General features: G+C 43.0%; 5 protein-coding genes across 5 annotated transcripts; 2 read left to right on the top strand and 3 right to left on the bottom strand.

Annotated features, from left to right (window-relative positions):
• Positions 1-267: 267 nt before the first annotated feature.
• LOC132903753 (chorion class A protein Ld5-like) lies at positions 268-1,447 on the bottom strand. Its single transcript, XM_060952744.1, has 2 exons — positions 1,383-1,447; positions 268-822 (listed from the first exon to the last, which is right to left on the bottom strand). The coding sequence occupies exons 1-2, from the start codon at positions 1,431-1,433 to the stop codon at positions 289-291; spliced, it is 585 nt and encodes a 194-aa protein (XP_060808727.1). The 5' UTR covers positions 1,434-1,447; the 3' UTR covers positions 268-288.
• A 287-nt stretch (positions 1,448-1,734) lies between these two features.
• On the top strand, positions 1,735-2,410 carry LOC132903731 (chorion class B protein PC10-like). The gene has a single exon (XM_060952591.1). It carries the CDS (start codon positions 1,739-1,741, stop codon positions 2,408-2,410), a length of 672 nt encoding a protein of 223 aa, XP_060808574.1. The 5' UTR covers positions 1,735-1,738.
• A 2,708-nt stretch (positions 2,411-5,118) lies between these two features.
• LOC132903730 (chorion class B protein PC10-like) lies at positions 5,119-5,793 on the bottom strand. The gene has a single exon (XM_060952590.1). It carries the CDS (start codon positions 5,791-5,793, stop codon positions 5,119-5,121), a length of 675 nt encoding a protein of 224 aa, XP_060808573.1.
• A 275-nt stretch (positions 5,794-6,068) lies between these two features.
• LOC106130943 (chorion class A protein Ld5) lies at positions 6,069-7,899 on the top strand. Its single transcript, XM_013329897.2, has 2 exons — positions 6,069-6,141; positions 7,328-7,899. Exons 1-2 carry the CDS (start codon positions 6,091-6,093, stop codon positions 7,868-7,870), a joined length of 594 nt encoding a protein of 197 aa, XP_013185351.1. The 5' UTR covers positions 6,069-6,090; the 3' UTR covers positions 7,871-7,899.
• Positions 7,900-9,028: 1,129 nt separating this feature from the next.
• LOC132903768 (uncharacterized) lies at positions 9,029-9,663 on the bottom strand. Its single transcript, XM_060952821.1, has one exon. It carries the CDS (start codon positions 9,576-9,578, stop codon positions 9,081-9,083), a length of 498 nt encoding a protein of 165 aa, XP_060808804.1. The 5' UTR covers positions 9,579-9,663; the 3' UTR covers positions 9,029-9,080.
• Between the last annotated feature and the right edge of the window lie 7,547 nt (positions 9,664-17,210).

The following is a 17,210-nucleotide window of genomic DNA, read 5'->3' as shown; positions in this document are numbered from 1 at the left end:
TAGGACCACAAATCTCTTTCCTATGGATGTCGTAAAAGGGATAGGCTTATAAACTTGGTATTCTTCTTTTAGACGACGTGCTTGCAACCTATCACTTGATATGAATCTTAATTCTATCAGTAAGCCAAACAGCTGATTGTGGCCTATTAGTCTTTTCAAGACTGTTGGCTCTGTCTACCCCGAAAGGGATATAGACGTGATTATGTATGTATGTTATCATTCGGATCAAAAGTAAAATAAGGCAAGAAATATAGTCAAGAGCGTTTTATTTTAGTTTGTTTTCGCCATTTAGAAGATTCCGTAAGCGGTGCCACCGCATCCACAGTTACCAGAGATGGAGACTGCACCAGCGGCTGGCACGTTGCCACCGAAGGTCACAGCGCCGAGCACTGGCACGGCGCCATTGACGATGGTGGTGCCAGAGACTGGCAGCTCTCCAGCGACGGCGAGAGCGCCGTTACCCACACCGCCGTAGCCAGCGCCGACGCCGGCAAGACCGACCGAGCCAACGCCAAGTCCGCCAATTCCGACATTGCCAACTCCCAAACCGAGACCGGAGTTCAGGCCAAGACCAAGTCCAGAGTTGATGCCAAGTCCTAGGTTGTTAACGCCAGCTACTCCTAAGCCACCAGCCAGTCCCAAATTGTTGATACCAGCCAAGCCCAAGTTGCCAACTCCCAAGCCTCCAAGTCCGTTATAGCCAGTCGCTCCAGCACTGAATGTGTCGACCTCAATGGCAGTCACTTCGGAACCACCATAACCCCGGGCGCCGTACGAGGGACCAATGCCGTACCCGCCGAAGATGGCTTGGCTGACAGCTTGCTGAAGGTAAAATAGTAAATAAATATAAACGGGACAAATTACACAGATTGAGCTAGCCTCAAAATACATAAGTTCGAGACTTGTATTACAAGATACTAACTCAACGATACTATATTTTATAATAAAAACTTATATAGATAAACATTCAAGACCCAGGCCAATCAGAAAAAGTTCTTTTCTCATCATCCCCTGGCCGGGATTCGCACCCGGGACCTCCGGTGTCACAGACAAGCGTACTGTACGTAGCTGCGCCAAAGGGGCCGTCGAAACTGAAGGTTATTTCAACTGTCAGATTATTTGGGGATTATGTGCAGCCTCCACCAGGCAGAGGGGAAGACCGAAGAAAACCTGCTTATATGTTTTTTAATATCGTAATGCCAGCTAATGGTCTTAAAGCTGAAAACGCTGCAGAACGGAAAAAGTGGAAAGATAAATTTTGTAGGGTGAATTATGATTCACCTTACAACATTATACCTTTTTTTTTAAAGCATACTGACAGAGAATAGAACTGGCAATAGGTTTAGGCGTTGGTTTATGTAATGAATTTATTGAATAAATACCTGAACAAGGCAAGCTTGGATGCACAGCAACAAGAAAGCAAAAGTGGACATGTTTTTGCAGGTAAGACTTCGGTATGATATCCTTTCACAATTCGTTTCGCCTTTTATACTGGTTTTAAAGTGTTATCGCCAAATACAAATGTACTGATTTACCTCATATTTTTTTTGAAACAATTAAAAAGAAATATTGTATTGATAGTAATTTGCAAGTTGAACGTGATGAGTACAATAGTTTGTTATCAATTCAAATTATGGCGAAATAATGAAATTTTATAATTAGGTTATTGATAATGATGTAGTATATAAATCGGTTGGAAGTTTACCTGAGACATATTGAAGTTGATCAGTCAATCAAAATGGCATCCAAAGTTTTTTTCGCTTTCTTGGCTCAAGCCCTCCTGATCCAAGCAGCTTTTGCCCAATATATCAGTGGAAACTCAGTGGTAGACAACAATATTGTAGTCAACAGTGGATCCAACAGTATCGGCTATGCTGGCGGTCTTGGCCAGGGCAGCGCGGTCGGCATAAACAACGGCATTGGTCTTGGTGTCGGCAGCGGACTTGGCTTGGCCAGTGGATTGGGCTTGAACACCGGATTGGGCTTGAACACCGGTCTCGGACTGGGTCTTGGCAACATCGGTGTGGCGAGCCCAGCTTTCCTCGACCTCAGCCTCCTGTCTGCCGGAGGAGTCTTGCCGATCTCCAGCATGGGCCCCGTCGTCCCAGCCGGCCTCAACGTGGTGTCAGACAACGCGATCGAAGGCGCTCTGCTGATCAGCGGTCAGCTGCCGTTCTTGAGCGCTGTGGCCTTCGAAGGAGCCCTAGCGTCTGGTGGTTCAGGAGCTGCCTCTTGCGGCTGCGGTAACGGCAACATCGGCATCATCAGCGAGACCGGATCTGCCTCCCTGCTGCCAGCTGCCGGACTTGGTCTGGGTGCTGCTGGTCTTGCTGGAATCGGCGGTATTGGTGCCATTGGCGGTATCGGTGGTATCGGCGGACGAGCCGGACTCAATGGCCTGTATTTGTAAATACATTTTCACGATTGAGAACCGAATACAATACAAACTGATTTATGAAATAGTCCATCTTATTATTTACCCAATTTTTCTCTTAGCATCGACAAGAATATGGAGCAATGGGGGTTGAGTGTTCAAAAGAGCGCGTCCGTTCTAAGTTGCAAAAGATAGATGGTTAACGCCCTGTAGGTATACCAATAACTCTTTTCTGAGTACAGTACATCTTTACACCTTATTTAAAGTTGTTTTCGCTGCAGGTTAGAAGTAAATTTGTACAAAAACAAATTCTGCGTGTTGAATTGAAACATATTCTTCACCTTCATCCAGGTGTTCGTTTTTAGTATTTGTTGAACCTAAATTTTGCGGAGGGAAGCCCGAAGTGCGTCATCACATACATCTCAATTTAGTTTGTAACATACATATAATCACGTCTATATCCCTTGCGGGGTAGACAGAGCCAACAATCTTGTAAAGACTGATAGGCCACGTTCAGCTATTTGGCTTTATGATGGAATTGAGATTCAAATAGTGACAGGTTGCTAGCCCATCGCCCAAAAAAAAGAATCCCAAGTACGTAAGCCTATCCCGTAGTCGCCTTTTACTATCCATGGGAAAGACATGGAGTGGTTCCATTCTTTTTGTATTGGTGCCGGGAACCACACGGCACGTTTTTAACCTTAATCACGTTCCTGGATTATGCACGTCAGGTTTGAAGACAGAGAAGGGAATATTGGATCATGATTACATACTTAGGGATAATTAGGGATAGGCTTACATACTTGAGATTCTTTTTAGGCGATGGGCCAGCAACCTGTCACTATTTGAATCTCAATTCTATCATTAAGCCAAATAGCTGAACGTGGCCATTCAGTCTTTTCAAGATTGTTGGCTCTGTCTACCCCGCAAGGGATATAGACGTGACGATATGTATGTATGTATGTATTACATACGCATACAATAACCTGATTAAGTAGATTCCCTAACGATGTTTACCTCACCGTAAGATCGGTTAGCAATAAAATTGTGCTTTTATTAAAACAGGAATAGGGATGTTTATCCGGCACCTTAGCTGTTCCTACTGACGCTTTAAAAAGGTGGTGCGTAATTACACCAATAGAAAAAAGAATAGGACTACTCCATCTCTGTTCTATGGATGTCGTAAAACGCGACTAATGGAAGGGTTTATAAACTTGGGATTTTTCTTTAAAGCGATGGGCTAGCAACCTGTCACTATTTGAATCTCAATTCTATCATTAAGCCAAATAGCTGAACGTGGCCATTCAGTCTTTTTAAGACTATGGCTCTGTCTACCCCGCAAGGGATATAGACGTGACCATATGTATGTATGTAGGTAGAGCCATAGGTGGTAGCACATAGGTCATATGTTATGGAAAAACATCTTTTTCCCCTTTATATTTGTTCCGAGTGTCATTCAGATGGTAAGTTTCGTCTCATCTTATCATTGTCAAGTTAAAGGAAAAGTACAAGTAATAAAAAATCTATTCATAAAAATTAGGCGAGACGTGTTGACGCCGATTGAGACAGCTCCAAACCCATATTTTTATGATTTAATCTCCAAAATTTCTGTTCCCGCGGGATTAAGACATTTTTAGATACGGCATTATTGCGGCTGCGCACTGATATGTCAGTCTATCAATAAATCAATTTTTCTTTTATGTATAAAGAATTTTAATGCTGTTTAAAAAAAGAATACTAGCGTTTGCGCAAGGCTTCGCTCCAGTGTGAATTCGCAGAAATGTCATTCTAAACTCTATGTTGCTTCCGAATGTTTATTCTCTGTGCCAAATTCCGAAGAAATGTGTCCGGTAGTTTTTCAGCTTATTCATTGCAAACAAAAATAAAACATCTTCCTTTGTTTTTTAGTAATAGTGGATTAATAATATTGAATTCATAGTGTTGACTCCAGCATCAGGTTGTCGTCATTTCTATTCTCAACATAATTCAGCACGAGAGCGAGCAGTCTTACTAGTAGAACTACTGGATGTTTATCTTCCCAATAAACTTACTAACTGATAGTAGGATTAGGTTTATACGCATATGTCGATACTCGTTTTTATCGTCATCGTGATTTTGAAGATAGGTCCAGGGAGAAGTCTCTGGGCCAAAAATTCTTCTTCGACCATGACCATATCTAATACTGGTTAAATCAGGATCTATTGTCTGATAATTGACAAAAGTTCTGTAATATGGACTTATCGACCTATTAAAGGCGGTTATTTTTCATTGAAAAGGTTAAGGTCGTTTTACCATGAAGGCCACCCCTTAATTTATTCTCATATCCTACCAACGGGGCACAAAGCACAAGAGGAGGGAATTCATCTTACATCTATACTGCTCCTAGAAACCTTGCACCCTGCACCTATACTGTCCCTAGAATCAAGGCCGGTGGGATGGTGTAAGCTTGTTTCTGCTGCCTGGCAAAAATCAAAAAAGTCCCACGTTTCTGGATGCACAAATTTGAGATTTGTCCCAGCCCACAAGTTGCTCTGATTCCTGATGGGCGGAATTGAAATGGTGCTGCAGCAGTGCCTGCAAATCTCTTGAATTAAAAAAAAAACTACATCATTATATGAATTCAATGTATGTAGGAAGGTTTTATTTATTTAAACTTCATTGTCAACCATTGGGTCTGACAGAGAACTTTATGTGGAATTTTATGGAACTTTATGGAGAATTTATTTATCAAGTTTGTTGAAAATTTACAAGTAACGTCCACCAAGACCGCCGAAACCACCGATACCGCCAATTCCGCCGATACCGTTGATGCCACCGATTCCAGCAAGACCAGCAGCACCCAGACCAAGTCCGCCAGCGGGCAGGAGGGAGGCAGATCCAGTCTCGCTGATGATGCCAATGTTGCCGTTACCACAGCCGCAAGAGGCAGCTCCTGAACCACCAGACGCTAGGGCTCCTTCGAAGGCCACAGCGCTCAAGAACGGCAGCTGACCGCTGATCAGCAGAGCGCCTTCGATCGCGTTGTCTGACACCACGTTGAGGCCGGCTGGGACGACGGGGCCCATGCTGGAGATCGGCAAGACTCCTCCGGCAGACAGGAGGCTGAGGTCGAGGAAAGCTGGGCTCGCCACACCGATGTTGCCAAGACCCAGTCCGAGTCCGGTGTTCAAGCCCAATCCGGTGTTCAAGCCCAATCCGGTGTTCAAGCCAAGTCCGCTGCCGACACCAAGACCAATGCCGTTGTTTATGCCGACCGCGCTGCCCAGGCCGAGACCGCCAGCATAGCCGAGACTGTTGGATGATCCGCTGTTGACCACAACATTGTTATCTACCACTGAGTTTCCACTGATGTATTGGGCAAAAGCTGCCTGGATCAGGAGGGCTACAGCCAAGAATGCGAAGGTAGCTTTGGATGCCATGTCGATTAATTCACAAAATGATGCTTATTCACCAAATGTGTGAACTATTTATATCGATACATTTTATCAGTTTTGTCATAAAGACCTACATTGCGTGTGCTTACAATTGATAGTAAAATATATTAAAGTTCACGTTTGCTTGCGTATTTTATCACCTTAAAAAGTTGAAGTGACTTCTTGATGATACCTAATGAAAGTTACTATGAATTGTGAAAATTTATGATTACAAGAAACTGTATAAAAGAAACAAGATTTGTTGAGTTAGCATCAGTTAGAGAACATCTTTCGAAGTAAAACATGTCCACTTTTGCTTTTTTGTTGTTGTGCATCCAGGCTTGCCTCATCCAGGTATTTATTTTTTTACATTTGAACTAGCTGTCCCGGCAAACGTTGTATTGCCATATAATTTTTTAAAGTAATTTCTAGTTTAAAAATATGTTAATGGTGGACAACCCTTATCACTAAGGGGTATGAATAATAGATGTTGGCCGATTCTCAGACCTACTCAATATGCTCACAAAAGTCAAGCCGTTTTAGAGGAGTACGGGAACGAACATTGTGACACGAGAATTTTATATATAAGATTTCTTTATCATCTGAATTTATGAATTCTGCTTCTCTTTAATACCACCGAGACCTCTGCAAAATTTCACCCAACCTAATCTCTTAAAAATGATGTGTAATCAAAAGTTTCACCGTTTAACCCGTTCATTTCGAACTTTGTATATAACAAAATAGCGCGTCTTACGAACATCAGAAGCTCGAGCATTTTTAAATGTAAGCACCAAATTAAATCGCTCCTAATTAAATGGGATTATATTGATACTGAACAGTTTTTACAAATTCCAGTCTAATTTACTGTCAGGTCCTGCGAAGCATCTTCACTTGTAATTTATATATTTGTTTTCTTTTTTCACCTTTTTTCCTTTAAACAAACGATATCTATGTAATTTAGAAGTTTGATTAATGTCTTGTATAGCATGTAACTATTAACTCTTGTAAACTTATTGTCGGCTACTTTTAACGTTATATATATGTTCTATAACATTGGTTACCATAGGACAGGCATGTTGCCTAGTGTGGGACCAATTGTATAACCAATTGTAGCAAACCTAAATGTTAATAAAAATAAATTTCATTCAATTTCATTCAAGTAACTAGGTATAAGTGAATATTCTCTTATGTATCACTAGAGGCCGCCCGCAACTTCGTCCGCATGGAAACCCTATCAATCCGCGGGAACACCGGGATAAAAAGTAGCCTATATGATGTTCTGGGTCTTCAGCTACCCACATAGCAAATATCATCGTAATCGGTTCAGTAGTTGTTGCGTGAAAGAGTAACAAACATCCATACTGACATACTCACAAACTTTCGCATTATAATACTCGTATTAGTAGGATGTACATCAAGGAAAATAAGAATAAAGAGAAGTTCACTACAAGGGAACTAATTATTTCTGGAGAAATTTCTTCCAGCAGGTCTATTATCAGGAGGCAGTGTTATCTTTACACAAAAATCATTTTACTTTCAGCAAGCCTACAGCCAAATTCTTGGCCTCAACAGCTATGGACCATCCTACGGCACTGTGGGTTACGGCGGATCTGAAGTGACTGCCATCGAGGTAGACACATTTGGTGCCGGCGGATACGGATATAACGGCGGCTTGGCTGGAGTTGGTGGCTTGGGAGTTGGCAACTTGGGTCTGGCTGGCATCAACAACTTAGGACTGGCTGGTGGCTTAGGAGTAGCCGGCGTTAACAACCTAGGACTTGGCATCAACTCTGGACTTGGACTTGGCTTGAACTCCGGTCTCGGTTTGGGAGTTGGCAATGTCGGAATTGGCGGACTTGGCGTTGGCTCGGTCGGTCTTGCCGGCGTCGGCGCTGGCTACGGCGGTGTGGGTAACGGCGCTCTCGCCGTCGCTGGAGAGCTGCCAGTCTCTGGCACCACCATCGTCACTGGCGCCGTGCCAGTGCTTGGAGCTGTTGGTTTCAGTGGCAACGTGCCAGCTGCTGGCGCCGTCTCCATCTCTGGCAACTGCGGATGCGGTGGTGTTCCATACGGAACCTTCTAAGCATCTCACAGAACAAAATGATTAAATAAAATTTGAACAAACATAAGTAGTTTTACAAAAATTGGATTTAACTTATTTTTCTCAAAATGCGCCTTGTTTCTTTGTCATTCCTTTACTGCAATTAAGGTAGATAATACACACACACAATTACGTCTATATCCCTTGCGGGGTAGACAGAGCCAACATTCTTGAAAAGACTGATAGGCCACGTTCAGCTATTTGGCTTTAAGATAGAATTGAGATTCAAATAGTAACAGATTGCAAGCCATCGCCTAAAAGAAGAATCTCAAGCCTATCCCTTAGTCGCCTTTTACGATATCCACGGAAACGAGGATGGAGTGGTCCTATTCTTTTTTTCATTGGTGCCAGGAGCCACGGCATGGAAGATATAGATAGATAAAACTCTTTATTGCACCATAATAGTAAAAAATAAAAAACAGCACAAAGCAGATAGAGATAGTACAAAGGCGGACTTATCGCTCATGCGATCTCTTCCAGTCAACCTTTGGGTATATAGATAATAGAACTTTATTAATAACTGTAGAATTATTTCTATTCAATCTGAGAAGAGTGGCGAGGATGCAACTGGGACTAAAGCCAGGAGGAAGATTTTTTTTTCTTTAATCTACACTTTTATGCGTTTAGTTTCGTGGCACAAAAATTAAGCAGAGTTGGGACATTTCTTTAAAAATGGAGAACTCGATAACTAACTTAAAGATTTGTATCACATAATGATCAGATTTAGAGACTAAAAACCACAATGACAGAATTTTAATTCGTGAAGGAAAACTCAAATAAAGGAAGATAAATCCTAAAAAATAACCTCTGAAACTATCTGCTTTACTGGTATAGAGATGAAGAAAAAAGATATGAGAATAACATCGGTAGCAATATGTGAATGCCATATTAGGTCCTGGCTCAGTGATACGCTTATGGAATATGACTTCAGTATGATAAGCATTGCCTAGACTGAGTCTTGGATGTTTATTTATAAAAGAATTCATACAAGCTTGCTATTTTATTTTACTTATACTTAAATGACGTGTGCGCACGCTGTCGTCGCTGGGCGGAATGGGGCCGAGGTAGGGTCGCGTGGCCGGATGACGCCGGATGACGCCGCGACCCCCGCTCCTCGTCACTTCCCCGGCATTGCGTTCCGTTCCTCGTATTGCGGCGCGAACATATCCTGGGGCCCTTGAAAGCCCTGCTTTCAAGACTCTTCTACAAGGATGCAAATTTTGTTCAAGGCTCGTCTGGTTACGCCCTTGGAAGTGCGGATGTCCGCTACCCTCGGCACGCCGTCTGTCCCTGGGTATGTCGCTTCGACTCTGCCCATACGCCACATCAGAGGTGGAAGGTTGTCCTCCTTCAAGACTACCAAGTCTCCTGTCTTGAGGTCAGCCTGCCGTATACGCCATTTGACTCGTTGCTGAAGTTCCGCCACGTATTCAGCTTGCCACCGCTTCCAGAAGTGTTGCCGGAGGTGCTCCAGGAGATTGTAGCGGTGTAGCCTCTTCATGTTGTCATCAAGCAGCGACGGGCCCGGTAGTGATGTGAGCGGCCTGCCAAGGAGAAAGTGTCCCGGTGTGAGCGCATTGTAGTCGTTAGGAGAGGGTGACAGAGGGGTGAGAGGGCGACTATTGAGGATTGCCTCTATTTGGGCGAATAGAGTAGACAGCTCTTCGAAGGTGAGGTGTGTGTCGCCCATTATACGTTTTATATGGAACTTTGCAGACTTGATGCCTGCTTCTACATAGCCGTTAAAGTTAGGAGCGTAAGCCGGGGTAAATGAAAACTTTATATCATGATCAGATGCAAAGGCAACAAAGGAGTCTGAATAAAGCTTGAAGAAGTGTTGCAGCTCCTTTGCAGCTGCGACAAAATTTCTTCCATTGTCAGATATGATTTCTTTGGGCTTACCCCTTCTAGATATGAACCGACGCAGGGCAAGTATGTAATGTTCTTTAGAAAGTTCACTTACGGCTTCTAAATGGACACACTTGTATCTCAGGCATATAAAGAGGCACAAGTAACATTTTGTTATTTTACATCCGCGACCGCGGCGGTCTGCAATGAGGTAGGGCCCTCCATAGTCAACTGATACAGTAGAAAATGGAAAGTCCGGAACTAGGCGCTGAGAAGGAAGTGTGCCCATAATGTTGGACATGGTTTTACCACAGTATCGCCTGCAAGTGACACATTTGCGAGCTGTGCGTCGAGCCAGGTCCCTACCGGATACTGGCCAGAACTGCTCACGAACAGATGCTAATAAAAGCTGGGGCCCTGCATGTAAAAGGCGTCTGTGTTCATATGTGAAAAATAATTGTGTTAGAGTGTGTTTAGCACATAAAAGTATAGGATGTTTCTGTGAATATTCTAAGTTAGACTTATCGAGCCTCCCCCCTACTCTCAGAATGTTCTGAGAGTCGATGAATGGATTTAAGGGAAGTAAGTTTGACTTTGAGTTAATAGGTTTGTTACAAAGAAGTGATTTGAGTTCCTGTGGGAATGACTCCTTTTGTGAAAGTTTAACAAGTGTTAGTTTAGCAACTTCTAATTCCTCTACACTAAATGGTCCCCCCTTATGGGATTGATATTTACATTTGATATTTATAAAACGTTGTACATATGCCATGGTGTGCAGCAATCGTTTATAGTTTGAAAATCTGGAAAAATCTATGGTGGAAGAGATTGGTTTTGTAGTTATGTGTAATGACGTTATCTTTGACTCTGGAATGTTATGTATTTCTTTGTCTTTAGCTAAGGTGGGCCACTCGGACTCCGGTAGTAAAATGAAGGGAGGTCCATGCCACCATAGCTTGGATGAATGTATGAATTGTGGATCTAGTCCTCGTGATGCTAGATCAGCTGGATTGACTTCCGTAGGGACGTGATGCCAGGTGGACTCTTTAGTTAGCGATTGGACTGCAGAAACCCTATTAGCAACGTAAGTTTTAAGCTTGGATGGACAAGTGTTTAGCCAAGCCAGAACAACAGTAGAGTCAGTCCAGAAAGTGATACGATGTATGGGTTTTCGAAGTGCTGAGCGCACAGTGTCGCATAAGCGAGCAGCTAATAAGGCACCACACAACTCTAGCCTAGGAATACTTGTCGTTTTTAAAGGAGATAAGCGAGATCGCGCGCATAAGAGGTTGGCGGAGGCCTCACGAGATGCACTGACGATTTTGACATAGATGCAAGCACCATATGCAACTTGTGAGGCATCACTGAAGCAGTAAAGCTCGATGTATTGTGAAGAATGTGGCACCACATTCCTGGGAATTGTAAGAAATTTTAAATGATTGATATTACTGATAAAGCGTTCCCATTCCTGACGTTCATTTTCGGGAACAGGTTCGTCAAAAGATAGTTTGAGAGACCACAGTTTTTGTAAAAGAGCCCGTGGCTTTACAGTACATAATGATAGAAGCCCTAAGGGGTCAAAGATTTTAAATGTGTCTGACATGATGGAACGCTTGGTCACAGCACTGCATGAAGATGTATCAATGTCAATGTTGTAATGTAATGTGTCAGTGCTGGGGTTCCAACCTAATCCTAGGATCGGGCGTGATTCACTCAGTATTAAACTATTTTGATCTAGATTTTTATGTTCAGAATTTAAAATAACTTGTGAGTTAGAACGATATTTACGCAAATTAAAACAACCAAATTTTAGTTTCTCGGATACAGAGTTTTTGATATAGAGCAGATCATCCTCCGTGTCTGCTCCGCATAGCAAGTCATCGCAATAAAAATCCTTTTGTATTATTGATTTAATTGAGAGGTCATCACACTCTTCACCAAGCTGCCATAAGCATCTGGCGGCGAGATAGCTAGAACTAGCAAGGCCATATGTGACGGTATTAAGTGTTAATATTTGGATAGGTAGATTCTCTCTCTCTCGCCATAATATTCGCTGTAAGCTACGACACGATTCATTAAGGGCAATTTGACGGTATTGTTTTTCAATATCACCTGACAGTACATACTTGTAATGGCGAAAGCGTAGCAAAATGTTGAAGAGAGGGTCTTGGATGTTTGGGCCTATCATTTGCAGATCATTAATGGAGAAGCCGGAGGTGGTTTTAGCTCCCCCGTCAAAGACCACAAGTAGCTTCGTGGACTCACTGTTATGTTTAAGAACAGCATGATGTGGTAGGAAGTAGGAATCTAATAAGCTTACGCAACTTGATTCTATAGTGAGATGACCGAGCTCATGATATTCTTTAATGAAGTTAGAATACATTAGTTTTAAATCAGGATTTTGATTAAGACGTTTTTCTAAATTAAGAAAGCGTTTACGTGCCATGTGGTAAGAGTCGCCTAAACAATCCCTAGAAGCAATTAAGGGCAGACCAACGGAAAATCTGCCATTGTCTAGGCGACGAGTATTATTTAAAAAATGATGTTCGCTTTCAGTAAGAAGAATAGATTGTGGCTTGTTAGAAGTCGGAAAGTCTTCAATTTCCCAAAATTTTGCAATTTGTGATTCTAAGTTATTATCATTATTAATGACATGGTTACAATGAACTTGCTTGGGTAGAAGACTAACCGGCATAGGCCCAGATATAAGCCAGCCCAACTTTGAACTATGAAGAGTTGGTTAGTGACGACCTAATGTATGCTGATCAGTCCCCAATAGATCCCAGAATATATCTGCGCCAAGGAGGACATCTATTGGGGATGGCTGATTGAAAGAGGGGTCCGCCAATTGAAAGGAAGATGGCAGAATAAGATGTGAGCTAACCTTGCGTTTAGGAAGGTTATCCGTTATATGAGGAAGCACTAAAAAATCATGATGTTGAGCAAATGTACCTTGTTTTGCTTTGATTATTGCAGTACACCGCTCTGGAATGATGCTTAGGTTGGTATCACCAATGCCTAATATACTAGTAGCTTGAGATGGTTGGGAAGCCAGTTGAAGACGTTGTCTTAGACCGACAGTGATAAAAGAAGACTGACTTCCGCTGTCTAAGAGTGCCCGTGCAGTTTCTAACTTATTTGTATGTGGGTTAAGGATGTCAATCAATGCCGTAGATAGCAATACCTCAGATGAAGTCCCTATTGACATGACTGTAGGGTTCACCTGAGTTGTTCCCTGCTGGCTGTCAAATGAAGAGCCAGGGGTATGATGCGAAGACGATAATGAAGAAGGTGTAGATGTGTCTGTGTGTTTGTGCAATGTGGTGTTGTGACGCCCTTTACATACGCGACAGTTTCCCAGGCGGCAGCGAGTGACGTCATGATCTGGACGCAAGCAGTTGTGGCAGAGTTTGAACTTGGTAACTTGAGCCCACTTCTCGTCAGTGGAGAGACTCTTAAAGACTTTGCAGTCAAAGATGCGATGTTTACCCTGGCACACAACGCACAGCCGCTTCGTATCCCTTTCAGCTGAAATCACAAATGACTTAGTGTAAGTTTCATGTTTAGGAACTGTTGTAAATGGCTTAGAAGAATGCTTGGATTGCTTGTCTCGCTTAGATCTATACATTGCTTCCAAGACATCACCTCGAGACTTGAGAAAAGATTTAAAATCCTCAAGTGTTGGAAAGTCTGATAACGTGCCTCGATATTCCTCCCACTTAGTGAAAGTGACAGGATCTAATTTAGTGGAGGCCATGTGTATGATGATGGTGTCCCAATGTTCAGTAGGTTGACCCAATGTTTTGAGTGCCCGAAGATTTTAGTTATATGATCGCTAAGAAACCTGAGAGACCGGTCGGACTCCCTCAGTAAAGGTTCAATATTGAATAATGCATGAAGATGATTATAAGTAAGCTGTCTTTTGTTGTTATATCGTTCGCATAGAATACTCCATGCCTCCTCATAGTTGACACTAGATATTTGAAGATTTGATATGACTCTTGATGCTTCACCCTCAAGATAAGAACTTAAATAATGAAACTTATTGACAGGATCAATTACCTTATTGTTGTGAATAAGAGAGGTGTAGGTATCACGGAACTCCAACCATTTGGAAAAGGATCCATCGAATTTGCTGATGTGGATCAATGGAAGTTTGAAACCGAGTGTCTCAGAGTGACCAGAGCAGCTATGACCATGACAGGAAGGTGAAGGAGGCGTGACATGTTGAGGAGTGTCAGGTGCTTTAGACAGGCTTAAGATATGCTGTGCTGTAGCAATAACATAGTGGAGACTGTCCTCAATTGCATCTCTCTCGGACAGCTCGCTACTGAGATTGCTTGCATTCAAGACTTCAATGCGACTTTGAACTTGATCAAGTTTGATGCGCAACTCCAAGTACTTGTCTAATTTCAAATTTAATTCGTTACACTGGACAGAGGTTAAGATAGTTTGGTCAAACTTTTCCAAGAAGTTAGAGAATTTGGTAATTTGGCCTTTCATTGAGCTGCGCTTTAATTTAAGCTCCGCAAGCTCGGTGTCAATGATGCTCGATTCTGTCTGCGACATTTTTGTGCGGTGATACTGCTTATAAAAAGGAGGAAAATATATTGAAATACAAGTACTTGGAGTGGCAAATTAGATAAAGCGTTAATGTTAAACGTTATTAAGTAAAAATTGCGAACGGCTTACGCTCCTTGTATGAAGGTTGGCGGATGCTTGAAGCCAGCAGCGCGCTGCGCAGGCCGGCGAGGCTAGTAGCAAGTAGCAACGTAGCGACGGCGTGCTGGGCAGCAATACTGGCTTGACCCGGCCGAGGTAGCATGCGAGGGCGTGGGTGTGATGCAAAAACGTGCACGTGCTCGATAATTATCACTGGAAAGCGTGCGAAATGCGTATTATAGCACGATGCAATGCAAGCACACAAACCCCGTTGAAAGGAAAGGGATATAGGGACCTCTTAGTTAGTTGCAAAATTATGTCAACGTGTTAGCGTAGATACGAAGGCAGTTAAAATAAACAAGTTGAAGGCGTGTTATAGGTGAAATAAGACATAAATGGGCACAACACACAGAAAGATGCTATGAAAACTTGGTGCTAGGTTACCTTAGTTGGCCGTGCACGTGGTGCGGCGCAAATGAAGAGGTTAGTTACTTGATATAGACGAGCAAGTAAAAACCTAGTTATGATGTAAATTAGACGATGAATGCCCCACCCAACGAAGAGCTGAAATTAAATGATGTAGCACACACGCGAAACAATGATTAGGAATAGGAAAGAAGGAAACAAACAATGGCTCACGGAACGACACGCTCCTTATTGGGGTCCAGCGATGGGGACCCGACGAAGGCAGGCAGCGCGGCCACGTGGCGTAGCGTTGCGGTGGTGGCTATGATGCTACGATGGATGAGCCGTCACGCTTCTTCTTTGTAGTCCAGCGATGGGGACTCGATGTAGCCAGCGAAGCGTTGGCGTGGTTAAGAAGATGGCGGCGTGGCGACTTCCTATAGCACGAGCTCTAACGGGGGCGCCAAATGTACAAGCTTGCTATTTTATTTTACTTATACTTAAATGACGTGTGCGCACGCTGTCGTCGCTGGGCGGAATGGGGCCGAGGTAGGGTCGCGTGGCCGGATGACGCCGGATGACGCCGCGACCCCCGCTCCTCGTCACTTCCCCGGCATTGCGTTCCGTTCCTCGTATTGCGGCGCGAACATATAATACTAGCTTTTGTCTGCAATTTTGTACTCAAATTGGTCCGTTCTTTTCCGTTTGTATTGTAATTTAGGGAAATCATAGAAGAACCTTAGAGACAGGAAAGGAGAGGCAGGGGCGCCCTCCCTTCACGTAGTACACAAGTTTGACCACAGTCATACTAAAAAATGATCTACCCGATCCGACATCTCTTGAAAGAGTGTCATGGCGCAGACATATTAGCGAGAGCGAGACCTTAGCGACGTAAGAAAAATATAGACGTGGAAAAAAAGGCGGACGGAGTTTTACTACACGGCAAAATGAAGCACCTATAAATAGTGTGCCGCCTTACTGTATAAATTAAGTCCCACGCACACACCCTTACCAAAGTGTGACAGTCGGTTGCCATTACTTCAAAGATGCGGTATAGATTATCTCACGAAAACAGTTTTCTGTTAGTTTCAGAGAGTCCTCTCGGCGCGTTAGGTCTATAATTAAAAATGGAATTAACTTCAGTTTGTGTCAGTTTAATATTTGGGTACTGTATCAGAACCAACTGATGAACCTCCGGCAGTGTCACTTATCCCAAGGACTACTGTGACAAAATTATCCAATTTTTTTGGGATTCAAACAGTGACAGCATTTTGATTGGACGTCAATTTACAAATATAGATACTAGATGTTATTCCTGGGGAACCGCGGCATCGACGATGTTGAGTCGGAGGTTGTATTTATGCTCCAATGCTATTGGCTGGGCGAGTCCATTTCTTCGCGATGATAGACAGTTGGCGTGTGACCAGTGATGTCGCCACAAGTATGATCAGTCTTGTGTGACACGATAAGAAACAGCGTGATAAGGGACTGTGATAGCAAGGTGCCGTGTGGTTCCCGGCACCAACATAAACAAGAATAGGACCACTCCATCTCATTTCCCATGGATGTCGTACGGGGCGACTTAGGGATGGGCTTATAAACTTAAGATTCTCGTTTTAAGCGATGGGCTAGCAACCTGTCACTATTTGAATCTCAATTCTATCATAAAACCAAAAAGCTGAACGTGGCCTACTAGTCTTTTCAAGACTTTTGGCTCTGTCTACCCCGCAAGGGATATAGACGTGACTATATGAATGAATGAATGGATGATAGAAAGGAAGATATAATAAGAAGAATAGTATGCTAAGATGGTTTGGCCATGTGGAGAGGTTAAATGAAAGGTTGACTAAGCAAATTAACAAGGAGAGTACGAATTGAAAGGTACGAGTGGGAAGGCTTATCTTATATACTTGAGATTCTCCTTTTAGGCGATGGGTTAGTAACCTGTCACTATTTGAATCTCAACTTTATCATTAAGCCTAACAGCTGAACGTGGCCTATCACTCCTATCAGTCTTTCAAGCGAGCCAGTGCTCCTCAACAGAAATGACGTACTCCGGACATAAATTACAGAAATCAATCAGTCCTAGTGCCGTGTGGTTCCCGGCACCAAAACAAAAAAGAATAGGACCACTCCATCTCTATCCCATGGATGTCGTAAAATGCGACAAAGGGATAGGCTTACAAACTTGGGATTCTTTTTTAGGCGATGGTCTAGCAACCTCTCAATTCTATCTTAAAGCCAAATAGCTGAACGTGGCCTATCAGTCCTTACAAGACTGTTGGCTCTGTCTACTCCGCAAGGGATATAGACGTGATTATATGTATATATGTACATACATATAAGTAATAATCAGTCCTAAATTTAAGCATCTCTTACTGTTACTAGGTCAAATTGATACTGATCAGAA

This window comes from Amyelois transitella, chromosome 29 (assembly GCF_032362555.1).
Source record: "Amyelois transitella isolate CPQ chromosome 29, ilAmyTran1.1, whole genome shotgun sequence".
Classification (NCBI taxonomy): Eukaryota; Metazoa; Arthropoda; class Insecta; order Lepidoptera; family Pyralidae; genus Amyelois; species Amyelois transitella.
This window is presented reverse-complemented; position numbering and strand designations above follow the sequence as displayed.